We start from the raw sequence: 17,089 nt of genomic DNA, 5'->3' as shown, positions 1-17,089 counted from the left end.
GTGGCCGCTGCGGTGATGCTTTCCTCATGCCATCGCGTGGTGGCGCTGCCAGTCGCTAAGGTGCCACCACGCTGCGTTCGCTGCCGAGGCAGCGTAGGTGCGGCAAGTGTGGCATTGATGCGTTGTGCTTTTCACTAGGAAAGCCTGTCTTTGAACGCTTTGAGAGCACTTTTTGCATAAAAACACTACTGGCTGCAGGCAATCTTACCGGCCTGACATTATCAGGAGAAAATCCTGGACTGAAACAGCGCTCACCGAAGTGTTTGACACGTACCACGAGGTCCAGTTTGCTAAATTTTTATTCGTTTATTCTTTGTGGTGAACCGCGGAAGGACTTATAAGCAGAAGTCATATTGACTGCCTAATTTTCAGCGAGGTACCGAACTTGAAATAAGCAACGAAAGGTCATGCGTTGGCCGCATTACGTTGTCGTGAAATTGAACGATCGAGTATGGTCCCGACTCATTGTTGCTACATGGAAACTTCCGATCGAGATTTTATTCGACTAGGGGCCAGTCGATTGCGATCCACGCATCGCGATCGCGGGTGAAAAATATCGTACACACCTTCATGCTGAGTGAGCGCTCGGCTAGCTCTGTCAAGGTGGAAAGACCGAGTCGTGGCCCCCATTCTGAATGGCGAGCAGAAGATCTAACCCGGAATGGCGTAGCATATAGGTAAAAGAAAAGCAGGGTACTCTGACTCTTTCCCACCACGTGTTCCGTCTTCAAAGGTCGCATGCGACGATCAACACAAGCAGTTGGAATAGGTCTCACTACTGATGTGCTTTATTTGCAAATCACAACTTGCTTCATACAACTTGTGCAGGTGTGTATGAGCTTGCGCTTCCCTTTGTAACGGAACAAAAGAAAATGGTGATTGTACCATTGATTCTTATTTATAAATCTGGAATACAGTAAAAACAGATCAAAAACACCGCTTGCTGTAAGCACGTGCTTGCTTTGTTCTTTTCCGAGAAAATGCACTGTAGCGACCACAAGGCTGCGTTCTGGCATCAAGCTTCCAAATGTTACCATTCTTTCTATATACAAAGTGGCAGCTGTTTTTCTCCGCTCCATAACGTGCATAGGCTACAGAGCCAGCAGGTGCTTCAGATATTTTGGTCCAGGTTGCAGGGATACAAATTGAGTCCAACGGATGCTGATCTTCAGTCGCAATACAACCCAACTGCTGCTGCGGGCATGAGTTCTCACTCGGCTGCTCTGTTGCTGCCGGCTCGTCGGAAACATCGTCGAGCGTGCTTGACGATCCATGGCTGACGCCTGCACCGGCACTGCGCGTTTGCCCTTTAGCGGCAGGTTGGTCACACAGATTCCTCAATTTTCTTTTCGATGTCTTCTTAGGTAGAAGGTATTTCGGATAGTTGTCGAATACTGCTGGCATGACATCGGGCATGAGATGTGGTCTATCTCTGCCGAGCTCGTTGACGACACCGTTCCCCGTCTCTCGATGTGGCACACTTCAAGATGTTTCTCGCAGACAACAGACGCTGGAGTCAACTTGCGGTGCTGTCTTTTGATCAGCCGCTCCCACTCCGCAAGCCGTGTTGGGTCCGAGGACACACGGAACATAGAAGCCTTGCCCGGATTCGACCGGTAGCCACTCCGACAGAGCGGCACGAAACATGTTTTTTTCCCGGCCTTGATGCTTCGACTTTACCAAATCATAAGTCGCTGTGGTTTTCCCTCACATGGAACAGCATGGACAAAACAACAGAAAAAAAGCGTAGATGCGACCAATATGCCATAATCCACACCGCGCACGACCAGTGCAACTGCAGCGACTGCGGTATGTCCGGCAGCGACGGCACCTTTACGACGAGCAGCGCCCCTCGCGGCCAAAGTTGGAAGGCATCGCGCGCGCTGTCACCTTCTCCCATTAGGAGAGCGCTCCGCTCGACACACTAGTAAGATATTCTAGGCACTATACAAGAGCGGTGGTCGCCAGAGCTAGCGTGCGCATCACGCGGGCCGCCGCTAATTCCCGCGAGGGGAGAGGAACTTTAGCTTCCTTGGTTGTCCAGTCCGCGGGCCGCCAGCACGGCTCTCAATTTGGTGACTCACGAACACGTGATACTCCGGCCACGGGCGAACGGTCCGTCATGTGAACCGGGCTTAATTGAAGGATTACTACATCTGTTGGGGCTTTCAACCCAGAGCGAACAAAGGCCTCTTGCCACACCAGTCAGCCCACTCAAAACTATATAGAAAGAGGGTCATTGCGCAACACTGTATTACCGATGCTGTCAGAAAGTCATGTCATCATTCAATGAAGAGGACGTTAAGTATGCAGGTCTCGCGCATGAAGACAGCGGGCTATTAGGATCATTTGTTGGTATCGGTCGCCGAAGGCCGCCTGCACAGGAAAAAAAAGTAGAGGCCCGTCTGAGTGATGAAGAAAAGGATCGGCTCAAGGCCAAAAAAAAAAATGCGGAGGAGCTTAAGAAAAGCAACGTTGCTGTGATACCATATCTTTATGCCGTTTCAAACAATCTCAAAAAGATTGGAGCTCGTGCGAAAGTCGGAGTGGTATATGTTCCACTCCTGTCAAACGTTCTGCCCATTGAAAGAAATCTTGTCATGTCAAGAAAGCGAAGCTGCGTTGCACGATCAACCACGTGAACAAATTCGTAGCCTATTCAGAGAGTTTCGTTTACAAGATCCCTCTAACATGTGGTGCCTGCTACATGGGCCAGATAGGAAGGTGCCTCAACGAGCGTCTGAAAGAACATCGCAGGAAATTACCTCAATTGGCAATAGAAGGCCATTTAGCCGAACACTGCAGGTCCTGCAAGTGCAGGTCGCAACTGAAGAAATGCTCTGTTATTTATAAGCCCTAAGATCAGCTTACCCGCGAAATTGTAGAAGCGCAAGAAATAGCGCGAGCTGAGAAGACCTGCATTAGCGCGGCATCAATTTGCCTAACGAAAACAGAAATTAACCTTCCTCACCGAACGTAAGTGCTCTCAAAGTGGCAGACCTAACTGAGGGGTTTTGATTTTGTTGTTCTTTTCTCACCATATGGGGCCCCGATTTCGTGTCAGCGTGCTTTTTTTTTTGTACTTTTATACCAAGTTTCCTTTCATTCACTTTCATCAAATTTAGCCGTGTTCCTGTTGGCTTTGTAGTTTTGTTTTATGCGTATTGTTATTTACTGAGTTTTTAGCCGTGTTCTGTTTGCGTTGTAGGTTTAATTCACATGATTTTAGCGCTTTTAGTCCTTCTTCGTCATTCCCTGTGTTTTTTTTTTTTATGATGCGGCCTTCCGTCAAGTTTTTTGCGGTGATATGTTAGTGATTCGTTTAGGTTCTTAACTTGTTTTAATCACGTTTTTCTCATCACGTTCTGTCTAATCAGTCATCTGCGACAGGGATGTTCCACGTGCAGCTGTACAGCTTATTGCACACGTCATGTTGTTTGCCATGTGCGTTATCATGATTTGGTGCTTCGCACATCGCGTCCAAGTGCGTCACTGTTTTAGTATTGTTTACAGTGTGGGACGTGTTGCTTTGTATACATTCGGCGTAGTGGTAGCCAAACAATAAAGTTGTAAGTAGGCACTTATGCGTGTATGTGCTCTCCTGCTGTCTTCATAACTTGATGCTGCGCAATTATTCCCTTTCTCTTTGGCGTTTCCTCAAATCCCACCTATACAATGACTCACAGGTAGTACGAGGTTGTACTTTATCACATTCAGACTCCCAACCAAGTGGTTTGACTGGCAGCCATAAATATGAATGGCAGTTTGCATCATATTCAGTGCGACAATCACTTGTGTGAAGACAGGGCGCAGGATTTCCCTGTTCTGGCGATCCATTATGTTAGTGTGTAAATGCCTGGAAGGGTTCGTGTAAGACGTTCTGAGCTTTTGAAAGTTACTGTTCTGAACTCAGCTTGGCACATCAGTTGTCGGTTTCATATCACGGCAAAAATAAAAATAACAATATTTTGTGATGGTCACCCTAGAAGCAGGAGAACTCTGTAACCATAAGAAATAGCCGGGTTGTGGGAAGCGGAGAATAGCGCAGGTGGCAGGTCTGCGTGGCACACACTAAGGAATTAACAGCTTCATTGATAACCAGGTTACGACCGGGGGTAAATTGGATGGCAGACATGTGGACAAAACACTTGCGGAACAAGTGACAGCGAAGAAAACTACACAGATGTGTTTCACTGTGTCGCGAATGAGCAAACTTTTGTCGACATGTTTTTCATTCTAATCAGCCCGTAAGCTACTTGCGCCAGGAGTCATTAATTTTACGTGCCATTCAACCAAGGGCTGCCAGAATGAGAACTAATGTATCTATACACAGAAAAAAAAGACGCGGAGTATCAGCGAAGAGGATTTATATGTTGGGCAGTGCAAACTTATCACTGATTCTTTACCGACATAAAGCATGCTCGGAGCATAAGCTAGGTGAATGCGGTTATCTTTTCGCAGCTGTTCTGGACGAGTTGTGGTGCTACTGAGCTCCCTTAGGGCTCTGTCTTAGTTTGAATGATCGCTACGTATGTGTTCTGTCACCGGTCACTGTGGTTACTAACTGTATCCTTGTCTTTGTCAACTTTGTTTCTATTGATCCCCCGCAAAAGCACTCATTAATTTAAGTTGCTCGATTTTAAGCTTTTTTGTTCCTAAATTGTATAGGCAGGAAGTTTTTTTGTGTGTGTGCTTGGACACGTGATATTTTCTTTAACAGATGATGTTTGTCGAGCCCGCTACCTAGCTAAACAAAAAGGAATCATATGGCGATTGATGTTTCAACTCTTATAAAGTCACCAGTACCTCGATGTGTGCACACAGAAGAGCGACTTTGGCAAAACATTTCTTCTGCACTGATGTACTGCATTCTAGTAATTTTTTCAATCTCTGCTTGCCCTTTCGCTTTTTATGGTTCAGTTTATGAGTCCTGTGGGTGGCGCCTAAAATATTTTTTAATGCGTGAAGCCCAACCAAGTCATTAAGAGGCAGTCACATATTATACAAGCATAGACATGAAATTAAAGTGACAAATATAAAAAAGAAAATTGGCGACCATGTTTCGAACTATTCATTTCGCTGAGTCTTGTGATGAAAGTGACCACTGCTTCTTCTTCTCCATTCATTGGCGCTTTGCGCTTTTAAATCAAAAAGATCGAAAGAAACTTCAACATGCGGTTCCATGACTTCAAGGTGAAAAACGTAGCGCAAAGAAACGAGGACACAGAAAGACGGACAGACAGACCCTCGTTTCTTTGCGCTACGTTTTTCACCTTGAAGTTATGAACCAACAAGCCCAAGCATATACCCTTCCGGTTCCATGAATTAATTTTTTATTACAGACAGCGCATTGTGCCAACTTGTTTCTTTAATTTGACAGTTGGTGATATAACTAGCGTGGAAAGAAAGCAGCTAACAAAGTAGTGGAAAATTGCTGACCCTCTCATGTGTATATTATTAAGCACTAATGCTTTCAGCTTGGTCAAACTGATAGAGTATTGAGCAATATAGCCCATCTTCGACATCTGTATGACCTCTGAGCAAAGATAAATTCGGTGAAAAAAATTTTATGACCGGTACAATTAAACGATGTCAAAATGCACTAGCATTAATGTGGAATCAGATACGTGTCTTCACCATATCACCATGCAAGGTCATCCTTAAAACAAAGAAAAACTTTCCAACATTCACTTTTGTCAACAGTAGTTTGTAAGCACACAGCAATAACAACATTCGCACTAATGCTATCAGTGTACTATCTTAGCATTCCTTCAAAAGATTACCATCCATTGCATGAACCTTTGTTTCACATCAAATTGCCGTCTTCAGGAACATGCTACTAGAAAGGCTCGGTGTGACGAAAAGTTATGTTTTCAAATGGCGCGCTCTTTCAACCAGGGAAAGCACGGGGTAACGCAATGACTAAAATTAGTTTCACCTCCCTATAACCACAATGGCTGTTCTGTGCAGAGTCACCATACCGGCAGATCTTGTCTAGTGGCATCCTGAAGCTGCAAGAAGCGGGCAAGCTGCACAGCTTCAAAGAGAAGTGGTGGAAGGAGCGCAAGGGCGGTGGCAAGTGCGTCGACGACTCCAAGAAGTCGTCGGCCGTCACCGAGCTCAGCCTGGCTAACGTGGGCGGCGTGTTCGTCGTCCTGCTGGGCGGACTCGGCCTCGCCTCCATCGTGGCCGTCGTCGAGTTCTTCTTCAAAGCCAAGAAGATGGCCAAGGAAGACTCGGTGAGCACGCCACACACACGCCCATGCCACACAAGCCATGCCGCCGCGTAAACGCCAGGGTTGACGAGAGCTAGGGAGAGGCCGGGTTTATAACACTCTTCAAGGGTGGAAACAGTCCTTAAGAAAGCGACGAAGCTGCTTTCTTAGCGTTAACTATCCTGATTGCTCAGCAAGACACAGCTCAGCAGCCAATCATGAACAGTTCTAAAAGCGCTTGCTGGGTACTCGACTCTTCCGAAGAGCCCCCGCCCACTGTTCTTCACATAGTGCAGCACGGCTTTAGTGGAGAAGAGTCAGAAATGGGGGGAGGGGGGACTCTAATATCGAGCAATGAGTATTCATCACTGAATGTGTGGTGTTAACAGGCCCCTATATAAATTCTGTTAAACAAATAATCCCGTTATGTTACTTGCACTGGAGGTGCTTGACTTCTCTATTCGCTCCTCTTCCACTCCCTTGGCTCCTTCTCCCCATCTTCTTGCCATTCCTTTTTTTTTATATTAAATGCTGCTCAGGTGAGTAATACCTTATACCCTGTCACACGGGTAGTTTCGATCTTGAATGCTCATCGAATTCAGTGCACATGAGAGGTTATCACATGGCCACTTTCAAGTTCAGTCGAAATGATCCTGCTTGGCTCGATCAAGATTCCCCAAGCGCTCTTGAAGATTCAATCACATTCGAAAGCAGGCGTTCACACTCACCCTCACTGATTTATAAAACTAAAAGCAAGTTAATAAAGTAAAAGCACAAATGTTAATGCATAAATGATTGAAACATATGCCAAGACCGTTTTTACAGTGCCATGCCTGCTACAGAAAGGCACATCTTTAAATAATCTCAGTAACAATTAAATCTTATAATGTCTTATAAGTTTTGTGCAACTCGCTGCTTTTGTTTGGGTGCTTTGTTTTGATTTCATCTTTCCCCTTTGTGCCCTCCTTCCCTGCTGTAATGCTACAAGGCTGTGCAATTAACAAATTAATAATAAAAATAAAATAAATGACAGTGTTATTTGGCGGCAAGCTTCTGATCCAACAGTCGCGAATATCAACTCTGTTCAATGTGGCATGATATCAAATCAAGATTTAAGCTCTGGAAATATAGGTGAAACGCGGAGTGATGAAAGAGGACTGAGCAGAAATAGCTGTTGATAATAAAAATAATTGGTTTTGGGGGAAAAGGAAATGGCGCAGTATCTGTCTCATATATCGTTGGACACCTGAACCGCGCCGTAAGGGAAGGGATAAAGGAGGGAGTGAAAGAAGAAAGGAAGAAGAGGTGCCGTAGTGGAGGGCTCCGGAATAATTTCGACCACCTGGGGATCTTTAAGTGCACTGACATCGCACAGCACACGGACGTCTTAGCGTTTTTCCAGAATTCAGTTTTAATAATAATAATATTTGGTTTTTTGGGGAAAGGAAATGGCGCAGTATCTGTCTCATATATCTTTGGACACCTGAACCGCGCCGTAAGGGAAGAGATAAAGGAGGGAGTGAAAGAAGAAAAGAAGAATAGGTGCCGTAGTGGAGGGCTCCGGAATAATTTCGACCACCTGGGGATTTTTATCGTGCACTGACATCGCACAGCACACGGACACCTTAGCGTTTTTCCAGAATTCAGTTTTGCAGACGGAGATTAGCCCCGCCGCGGTGGCTCAGTGGTTAGGGCGCTCGACTACTGATCCGGAGTTCCCGGGTTCGAACCCGACCGCGGCGGCTGTGTTTTTATGGAGGAAAAACGCTAAGGCGCCCGTGTGCTGTGCGATGTCAGTGCACGTTAAAGATCCCCAGGTGGTCGAAATTATTCCGGAGCCCTCCACTACGGCACCTATTCTTCCTTTCTTCTTTCACTCCCTCCTTTATCCCTTCCCTTACGGCGCGGTTCAGGTGTCCAAAGATACATGAGACAGATACTGCGCCATTTCCTTTCCCCAAAAACCAATTATTATTATTATTATTAGACGGAGATTTATACATGTATTAACAATACCGAGTTGATGATTCGTCCATCCTTCGTCATTTGTGCAGACTGTGTCGTCACCGTTGCTTTTCTGCGTTTCAATTCTTCCCAGGTGTCCCTCTGCAAAGAGATGATGAAGCAGCTCAAGTTCGCCATATCGTGCCGCAGTTCCACGATGCCCGTGAAAGGCAACAAGCCGCCCGAAGTGGACAGCAACGGCGGAGACTACCGCATCTCCACGCTGCCGTCCTTCACGTCGGACTTTTGAGCGTCTCCGTGGATCTGAACGGGTCGTGCTGGGGACGTGCACGCCTCGAGGACAATACTGGCCGCCACCTCCACTTCTCCCGCGTCTCCCGTCCCCTTTTTTGTGTTGTTCCTGGGCTGCCCGTCACCTCGGCGTCCAACAATTACACACCACCACGCTGAAACTTTCTTAGCGAACTCGCCGCTAGGGGTTCTCAATCCCTGGCGCTCATTAGTGTTGTCTAAGTTTCACGTAATCTCAGCGCTTCGCGCCGCTCATCTCTGTCTATAGATGACATTTTCCAGTTGGTACTTTGCCGCACCCTTTCGCGTGCCTACGCTTATTCCTCCTGTGAATGACTTTCTCGCGAGCTCTTCCTATCTCATAGCGCCTTCCTAGTCACATTTTCTTTGTCAGTTATTTATTAAGTGCGGCATTTGCGAGAATGCTGGGCCGACTGTGTGTTTCGAACGATTGTGCTTTGTGACCTTTGCTTTGGGTTCTGTTGTTGCCTCTAGCGGACGCATCCGCAGCGCGTTTTAGCCTTGCATGCGTTACCCTCTCCTGTCATGGTTCGGCGACGAGCGCGTGAGCCTTCGACACCGTTTGTATCAGCGCCGGCTCGGCGCGGTGCCCCCAACATCACCGCCTAACACGAGGAGTACCTCAAAGTACACAGAACAGAACGAGTGCAGAAAGAGGAGTGCGAGATGAAAAAAAAAAAAAGCAGCAGCACTCCTTTAGGGATGTCGACAGTCACATACCTACTTACCTGCTCATTTGTTAAGCAGCTGCATCGTTTCACCAGTTGTGCAGTTGCGGTACACGTTTCGCATGTTATACTCAGTGTTTTTTGCATGCTGGCGCGCGTGAGTGTGTGGCGTTTATGTGCGAGTGTGTGACGTCACGGCGCGTCGTGTGCAAAGGCGAGAGGCTGTTTCTCTGTCCCGTTCGTAATTCGATGTTGTAACTGTTAGCAAAAGAGGAAAAAAAACACATTTAGGTAAGCTCTGGGCGTGACTGCTGTTTGTCAAGTTTCTCATTATAGGATACAAGTTAATGAAGTCCGGTGCTCGTCTTATCTGTATCGCGCTTTCATAAACCAATGGTTGCCGTATAGCTACAGTTTAGTTGCCATGTTCTGCGGTGCTGTAGCTAGAAACAAAAAAAAAATCTCTTGAGTGCAACAAATACCATGTTGCTTGTACTGTATGGCTGTGCTATCGACTTCCGTTGAGCGTAGCCATGGATAAGTTGCTGATACTTGAACCATTAGACGCTCAGACGCAAGAACTGAGTTGAAAACTTTAGGATTCCCCATGATTTTTGAGGGAGATATTTTTATCTTTTGCAGGAATTATATGTTGACACTTACAAAAAACAAGCTCATTAGTCATCATTCATAAACTGCTTAAACTGTAATAGCGTTTTCCTCAATATCAACCCACAAAGCATGTAAGTAGAGCTTGGATACTTAGAACGTGCACACAAACACACCGTAAAAAAGCTCAAAAACCTCTTTTCTCCAAAGATGTCGCAATCTAACTGCACAAAATTTAGCACTAGATAGTATTATTGTTTTATTTGATAACTTCTACAAACACGCGGGGGTTGTGTGACTTCGCGGCTGAGGGATAGAACTTATATTATGTGATAGTATGCATCGCTAAGCTCGTTGATTTGTTTTCTACGAAAGCGCCTAACAGTAATGTGATTCACTATTGCCCTGTTTGCATGCATGTTGTTGTTACCGGAATGCTGACGTCAGCGAGAAACCTCCTTACACTCCCCCATCTTTCCCCACATTTAATGATCTCCGACACATTTCCCGAACTACCGCACTCCTGAAGGAAACACAGAATGGTCAGAAGAGATCGAATTAGGGACTTTCATTCCCAATGTGGAGATTGAAAATTTCCAGCCTTTCAGCGCGTTGGAATATTCCACCTTTTTACGGTTGCTTCTGCCGTACCCACTGCTTCATAAACGTTAGTCTCAAAATGATCATTGCTGCTTCCCGTGGACCTAAATGCATGGAAAGAATCCTGCATCAGCTGGGACTCGTATCGTCCACCCACGTAGACACTTCATTTCAAACCAAAGTTCAAGAAGCAATAGCCGCTGGTTATTTCATAGCGTGCTAATTCTGTTCAGATTTTTTCGCGTCCTTTTCGACTTGAATATTTGTTATAATTATCAATCTGAAGTATTACAGAGATGTTTCTGGCGCTTCCGCTCACGAAGGCAAGTAGGGAAGAAAAGATTTGTCGACATTGATAGAGAGCTGATGAATGTGTGATTGTCGGCGTCCGACATGCGCGGTACCTGACACAGTTCGTTTCGTGATACCGCTGCGTGGTTCATCGGCCATGCAAAAGTTAAACTGGAGTTGTTCATGCTTAACAATACTGAAGCATTCTTGAGCAAGTGTTTTCATGTTTCTAAAGGCTGTTCTCCTTTTCAGCTAAGTCATTGTTTTATCGCAACAGGTGCCAAAGGTTGCTCAACATTTGACCTTCATGCAAAAGTTGTGTTCATTATCTCTCGCACTCTCCGTCTCCACTCCATTGGCCTAAGACAATTCACACGTACTCTTTAGCATGCTGATTGTATTGCTCTGATCGCGCTTTAGCTGTCGGCACTTTAATGTCCTTAGTCTCTGCTTTCAGAAACCGCTAGCAGGCAAAGTCTGAGCGCACAGATGCTTAGTGGTAATGAGAGAAATCGGCTTCTTAGTATAAAAGGCTGTGCATTTATTCATTGTGCCATTTCAAATTTTGGCAATCGTTTAACGATTCTGTAAACCCTATAGGTACGTTAGGTCGGTCCATTCGCCTGCCCATCCATGCTCAATTTCACATTGCTTCCTTGTATTGACGTTCGGCCCTGATGTGCCTGGATTCACGTACTGATAACGAAGCGGCAAAACCTAACCCAATGCCTCGAAATTTAAATGAAGGGTATGCGTCGCTTGCAATTTTCTTTCCTGGCAATTTTTTTTAGGATAGCTGTTCTGAGCTGAGGAAAGGCAAAGGTAAAGTTATTACACGGTGGGCGTTTTGTTCGGGTGATTTCAAAGCCAACCGTATTCGTCTTTCTTGCAGCTGATAAACAAGAAATCGTAGCTGCGTTCCCGTGTTGCCGCAGTAGTCTGGAATACAACTGACTCCGACGACAGCTGATTCAGAGCACGTTTCTGCAAGACATGCTTTTTCTCCGTTTCTCTCTTTCTCTTTCTATCTCTCTCTCCCACTTTCACTTTGCCAAAGAGGTAGCGGCTTGCACAGCGTTTGGATCGCCGGCGTGCTTCCAAACAGTGTTGCCTCTGGGTACGCCTATTTTTTACATAACAAGAGTAGTTACATAGGTCGCCGTGTGACATATACCATAGAGCATAGAAGAACACCATGTCGGGCGCAGACTGAACTAGTAACCTTAGCGCGTTTTTCCATTTGTTTGTTTTATTCACGAAGGGGTGAACACATTCACCAATATTGACTGTACACTGTTCCGCTCAGACAAAGCGTAGCGGTTGCTTTGGGGCTAGCGAATGTTGTATATCGGAGAGACCGATGGTGTGACCATTGTGTAGCGTGAGCAGTTGTGTTTTTCTTTTTCATGTTTTCAATTCTCGTTCTAGAGTTGATCGCTGTTTGTCAAATATTGCTGGCGAGTCGGAGAAGTCATCAGCGTTGCGCACAGGTGATTGTCTTGTATTTTACTCTTTTTCTAAACGCTTTATTAAATCGTACTTCGCTGCCTCTCCCAAGAGCACAGACAAGAAAAGTGAAGCAATGGAATTAGTCTTAGCAAAGGGTCTTTTTTTATCTGTGGAAGTGCGAATCCTCTACACTAATTCATAACCAAAAAAGAAAAAAAAACATTCTTCCCGTGTTAAACAGATAAATGATTTTAAAGTAGAACAGATTATTGACGCACTTTATAGCTTAGAATATTAGAGATAGCAATGAACATTGCTAAACTGCATAATCTATAGATTGAAGTAACGTTTAAGTCCTTATATATACCGCTTGACGAAACTCAGAAAACTCTAAGAACGTTTACGTAGAAAGCAAGCATGTTACGATAAAAACAAACGCAAACTCTGGGTTCGTATCGCTACTTCTTCTTAGCGATAGTTGGACTGAAAATTACAATCTTTACATGTGAAGCAATGTGTTGATTTGCTCTTTCTTAGGCATTTCGTGCCAAGTCGTTGTTGAACACATATTGTGCGTTTGTTGCCTCACTGAAGCTGAGAGGGGCTGTTGAATCGGTATCCGACGACGAACAGAAAAGCAATCATTGGTTCTCCTCAACGCGCGTCAACGCCAGTGCTGTTGAACAACAAACGTTTGTGAACTCCACTCGCGGCAGTGTTGTTTGGGTGGAAACGGTATCATTTTGATACATCATTAAAGTATTTTACCTAAATAAAAGTTACATACTAAAAAGGCATCGGTCTCCTGTATTTTTCTGTGTGTTTGTTTATTTCCAGCCGGAACGAATTGAAGCGTTGGAACAAAGCTCCGTCAGCGTCGATATGGTCATCTTTTGCTCGCTATGTTACGTACCTAGATGAATTCTGCAGTGAACTGGGACGAAGTCGTAAGGGCTCTTTTTTTTTATGGGGGAAGGGGGGTAATACCATCGGCCAAAAATCGACACATGAGGCACATGCCCTGTCATGGAAGCAAAAAACATGAGAGGAAAAGTAAGAGTAGCGCAAAAGCAAGAAGGGGCCTTGCTGTAGTTGAATGAACACAAGCACATGGATTGTGATGTCTGAAATGCCATAGAGTCAACGCGAACAGGCACACTGGACGCCAAGACGCAGCGTGTGGCCCTTTAATATTTATTCTTGGTGCAGAACTGTGAGCAGGCTTGCCTTTAAGCCTTTGGTCTGTGCTCAAGGGAACAATTAAAGGAGGAGAAATTGAAAAAAAATATAGGCAGTACTTGACCCAACTTTTCCGGGAGCATGTAAACTTCCAGTGTGTTTCGTGCCTTCCACGCTACGACTTGAATAGGTAACGAGTTCCAAGAACAGTCCTTCCTTACGTTCGAATGTCGCAGCATAAACAAACGAGCGGCGCCCGTACGAATACTGACAGAGCAGCCAACAGAAGAAACGAACAACACGAGCACTAACTTCCAACAAATTTTATTTCACACATGCAACATATATATATGCATCAGAGACACGTCATCACTTGTGGTAACAGTAGCGTTGCCTCAGAAACTAGAGTTCTTTATCACATAAAAAGAGGGAGTGCTTACACATGTCTCGCCCGAAGTATTTATCCTTTCAGCTTCAATTATTCATCGTGTGGTCATGTCGCTACTTTTTGCTAGCACAGCAGCTTCTTCAAAAATTTGTTTGCACGTTTTAGATTCGCATGAACGAATGTGGTCAACAAGTGATTTCTCTTTCCCATTCCTGACGTCGCGTGCGTGTTCCATCAATCGCTGATTGAGGCACCTCCCCGTCTGGCCGATGTAATGGCCCCCGCAGGATAGCGGTATTTTGTATACGACACCTTCAAAGGTGTCGTATACACTTTGCGCTATAGTCTCTTTCTTGATCATGAACCAACAAGCCCAAAAAGCCACGCTTTTGAGCCAACAGAAGGCTCCAGCGCTCTAGACAAGCATGTCCACTTCTGCACCTCCCCTGGAAAGCATCTGCACAATGAGCGAATCAACTTTTGCGTGACAATTTCACGCCCAACACGTGGCGCAGGTTCCCGCCCACGAAGCTGCGTTCCAAATCGATTATTTTTTCTTCGGGAACCCAGTTTTTGCTTGCTCTCCGGACTGTTGAGTGCGCTCTACGGTAGATGGCGCCACGCTGCGCGTTGGTCGGTTTCTCACCTTGTGGCAGCCTTCTCATGAGCTCCGGCGCTCCTTCGCGATGGGCGTCGAGTTGCGTTCAAAGCTGGCCCGAAACATAGATATTGCGGCCCAGCACTCTTGCGGCCCAGCGGCATTTCTTACTGCGGCCCAGCGCTCAGTGTCAAGGCTACCGAGCTTAGCTCGACCACCTCTGTGGCTGCGAAGAAGTACATAAGAGCAGAAATAGCCGGTAGGAAAGCGGTTTATTTGCAGCCCTCAAACCGATGGCCTCCCATGAGCGAGCAGTGACGGGTGTTCAGAAAGGATACTAGTGGCACCATGGCAGAAGGCGAGAGGATACACAGCCAACAAAATTGACGATCTGGGCACCCAGTGAGACTCCTCTAGCTGTCCGTTCACTTACTGGGCGTCTCTCCACTTTCTCTTTCCACCCCAACCGTGCTAACCTCTCTCTCTCCCGAACTCGGGGCCTTTTAGCAGACAGCAGCGGCGTTATACTCAAGCAGAAATCAGCGGCCCGGATTCCCAATTGCTTTAGCTAGCAGGGAGAAGATGGGGAAGTCACCGTATGTAGAGAAACAAAAAAACTTGGCAGGGAGCGTCACGAGAAAATATGGCAGCCTCGTCGTAAGAAATAAAACGGAAGTATTGGTACCACGTGCCTCCCCGTTGGGTTTTATTGCTCAATATTGACTCCTGATCGTGACGGGGAGCCGACTTTAACGGACACCTCGAGAGGGAAAGAGGAAATGAAATTGCCTAAGTTTGACTTGAGGAGACTGCCCGCATGACGTCAAGCCCCGCTCCTGATTTTTATCTTTTTTACAGCGACTGCTGTAGGGGCAACGTTCGGAGAAAGCATGGTGTCGTCATCGTCGTCACATTCGTCGTCCTCGCCTGTGGCACCCGCTCACGCCGCAACCCCTACCCCTAAACCCGCACCGTCACAAGCGACCACTACCTCCCGCACCCGTGGTGACTCCAACACTGTCAACGCTGAACCCTCGACCCTCACATTCTACCCTTACACCCTTCATAATACAAGCGCTTCAAACACAGACCTTGCACCCTTCCTCCCTCGCCTGGCCTGCCGCACCGGACGCCCACCTGTGTTGATAGATGAGTGACAGTGCGCGACCGTATGGCACGCACGCCTTTGCTTGCGCCCTTACCTTCCCACCCCATTTCCAACCCACACTAAATAAACACGCAACTCGCAAAGTATTCGCCGTCGCAACTGTTGCTGAAATTCGACATAATACAGGGGCAAATTCGCGGTGAATATTTTTCCTTAGGATGGCAGAGACGCCTGGGAGACATTGCTGCGTAGACCGGACCCTGAGCACCAGCTTCTCGCCGTCCGACTGGCTGAAGAGACCGCCGGAATTCAAGAAATCCAGGCCAGCATCTGACGCGGCGACCCTATCCACCCCAATCCCACCTGGTCCTCATCTCTCGACTGAGAGGGAGAGCCGGATGGTAAGATGGAGGTCGCCTTCGTCTGTTCGACAATATTCTTCCACACACTCGGGTCACCGGAAAGGGGACGTTAAGGCAAAATCTTGTCAATTTTGCTGCAGTTTAAAAGTCCCAAAGAGACCAATGCGCTTTCAGGGACGCCGTAGTAGAGAGCTGTGGAGTGATTCCGACCACCTGGGGTTCTTTAACGTGGACTGATATTGCATTGCACAAGGACGCCTTTTGTGTTTCGCCTGCACCGAAACGCGACCGTCGAGGCCGGGATTGAAAATTGAAATGAAAATTGAAAATTGGTTTTTGGGGAAAGGAAATGGCTCAGTATCTCTCTCACTTCTCGGCGGACACCTGAACCGCGCCGTAAGGGAAGGGATAAAGGAGGGAGTGAAATAAGAAAGGAAGAAAGAGGTGCCGTAGTGTAGGGCTCCGGAATAATTTCGACCACCTGGGGATCTTTAACGTGCACTGACATCGCACAGCACACGGGCGAACCCCAGTCCTCGGATTCTGCCCAGGTGGAGAGGGTAAGGGGCGCTTACTGAAGGCAGTGCTGTTTTAGAGCAAAGCTCTTAGTCGCCCATTCCTGCGATCCGCGTCGTAGTTGCCGTAGTCGTCGGCGTAACCTGCTGTGCAAATAGCAGAACGACACCACGGGAGGATCCCGTAGGGTGGCAGCAGCGTAACGCGCCACCCGCCACTACGCGTCGCCTTCATCGGCATAGTCGGCCCAACACGCCACCTGATAGGTCGCAGGTCACCCTGTCACTTGTACCTGTCAGGTAGTAGCGAAACGCACCTTCTACGGTGAAGGCGGAGGAATGGACAGCTGGAAGGTCGCTGTCACGGTAAGATCCCGAAGGCCGGCAGGGCAAAAATACGTGAGGAGCTGCGCTCAAACTTCGCAATATCGACAATCGTTATTGTCCATCAATTTTTTTCTACTTATGAAAATTCAGAGATTATCTAATCCCACAGTTTCTGTGAGATGAGCTAACGTCTGTTCGAATTTTAATTTCAATACCCTGTCACAGTTCCGGTGATGCAATAAACTTTTAAGGCGAAAGCCTTTAATGACGCATGCTCGTGTCCGGCCGTCCGTCTGTCCGTTACGCTCTTCAACTCGATAAGAAATGAAATCATTGTGCACGATGACACTCGAAGCACCATCCTTCCGTTCCACAGCCGAGCGTGCTAACGACTACGCTACTTCCTGCCAACGCACACACATAGTTCTCCTTGTCTAGGACGCTGGAGGGAGCTTGCAGAAAGGCGTCGAATCAAAAAAGCGTCCCCTTTGAAACGGGGTGGA

General features: G+C 46.7%; 1 protein-coding gene across 2 annotated transcripts in view; it reads left to right on the top strand.

Moving 5' to 3' along the window:
* LOC144098949 (glutamate receptor ionotropic, kainate 2-like) overlaps positions 1–12,900 on the top strand; it is a 325,255-nt gene extending 312,355 nt beyond the window's left edge. For both annotated transcript variants that reach the window (XM_077631937.1, XM_077631936.1), the window contains 2 exons: positions 5,971–6,239; positions 8,314–12,900. In XM_077631937.1, coding sequence (XP_077488063.1) covers positions 5,971–6,239; positions 8,314–8,469 — 425 coding nt within the window. In that variant the 3' untranslated portion in view covers positions 8,470–12,900. The remainder of the gene's footprint in view (positions 1–5,970; positions 6,240–8,313) is intronic.
* Positions 12,901–17,089: the final 4,189 nt, after the last annotated feature.

The sequence above is a fragment of the Amblyomma americanum genome, chromosome 7 (assembly GCF_052857255.1).
Source record: "Amblyomma americanum isolate KBUSLIRL-KWMA chromosome 7, ASM5285725v1, whole genome shotgun sequence".
NCBI classification, from domain to species: domain Eukaryota; kingdom Metazoa; phylum Arthropoda; class Arachnida; order Ixodida; family Ixodidae; genus Amblyomma; species Amblyomma americanum.
This window is presented reverse-complemented; position numbering and strand designations above follow the sequence as displayed.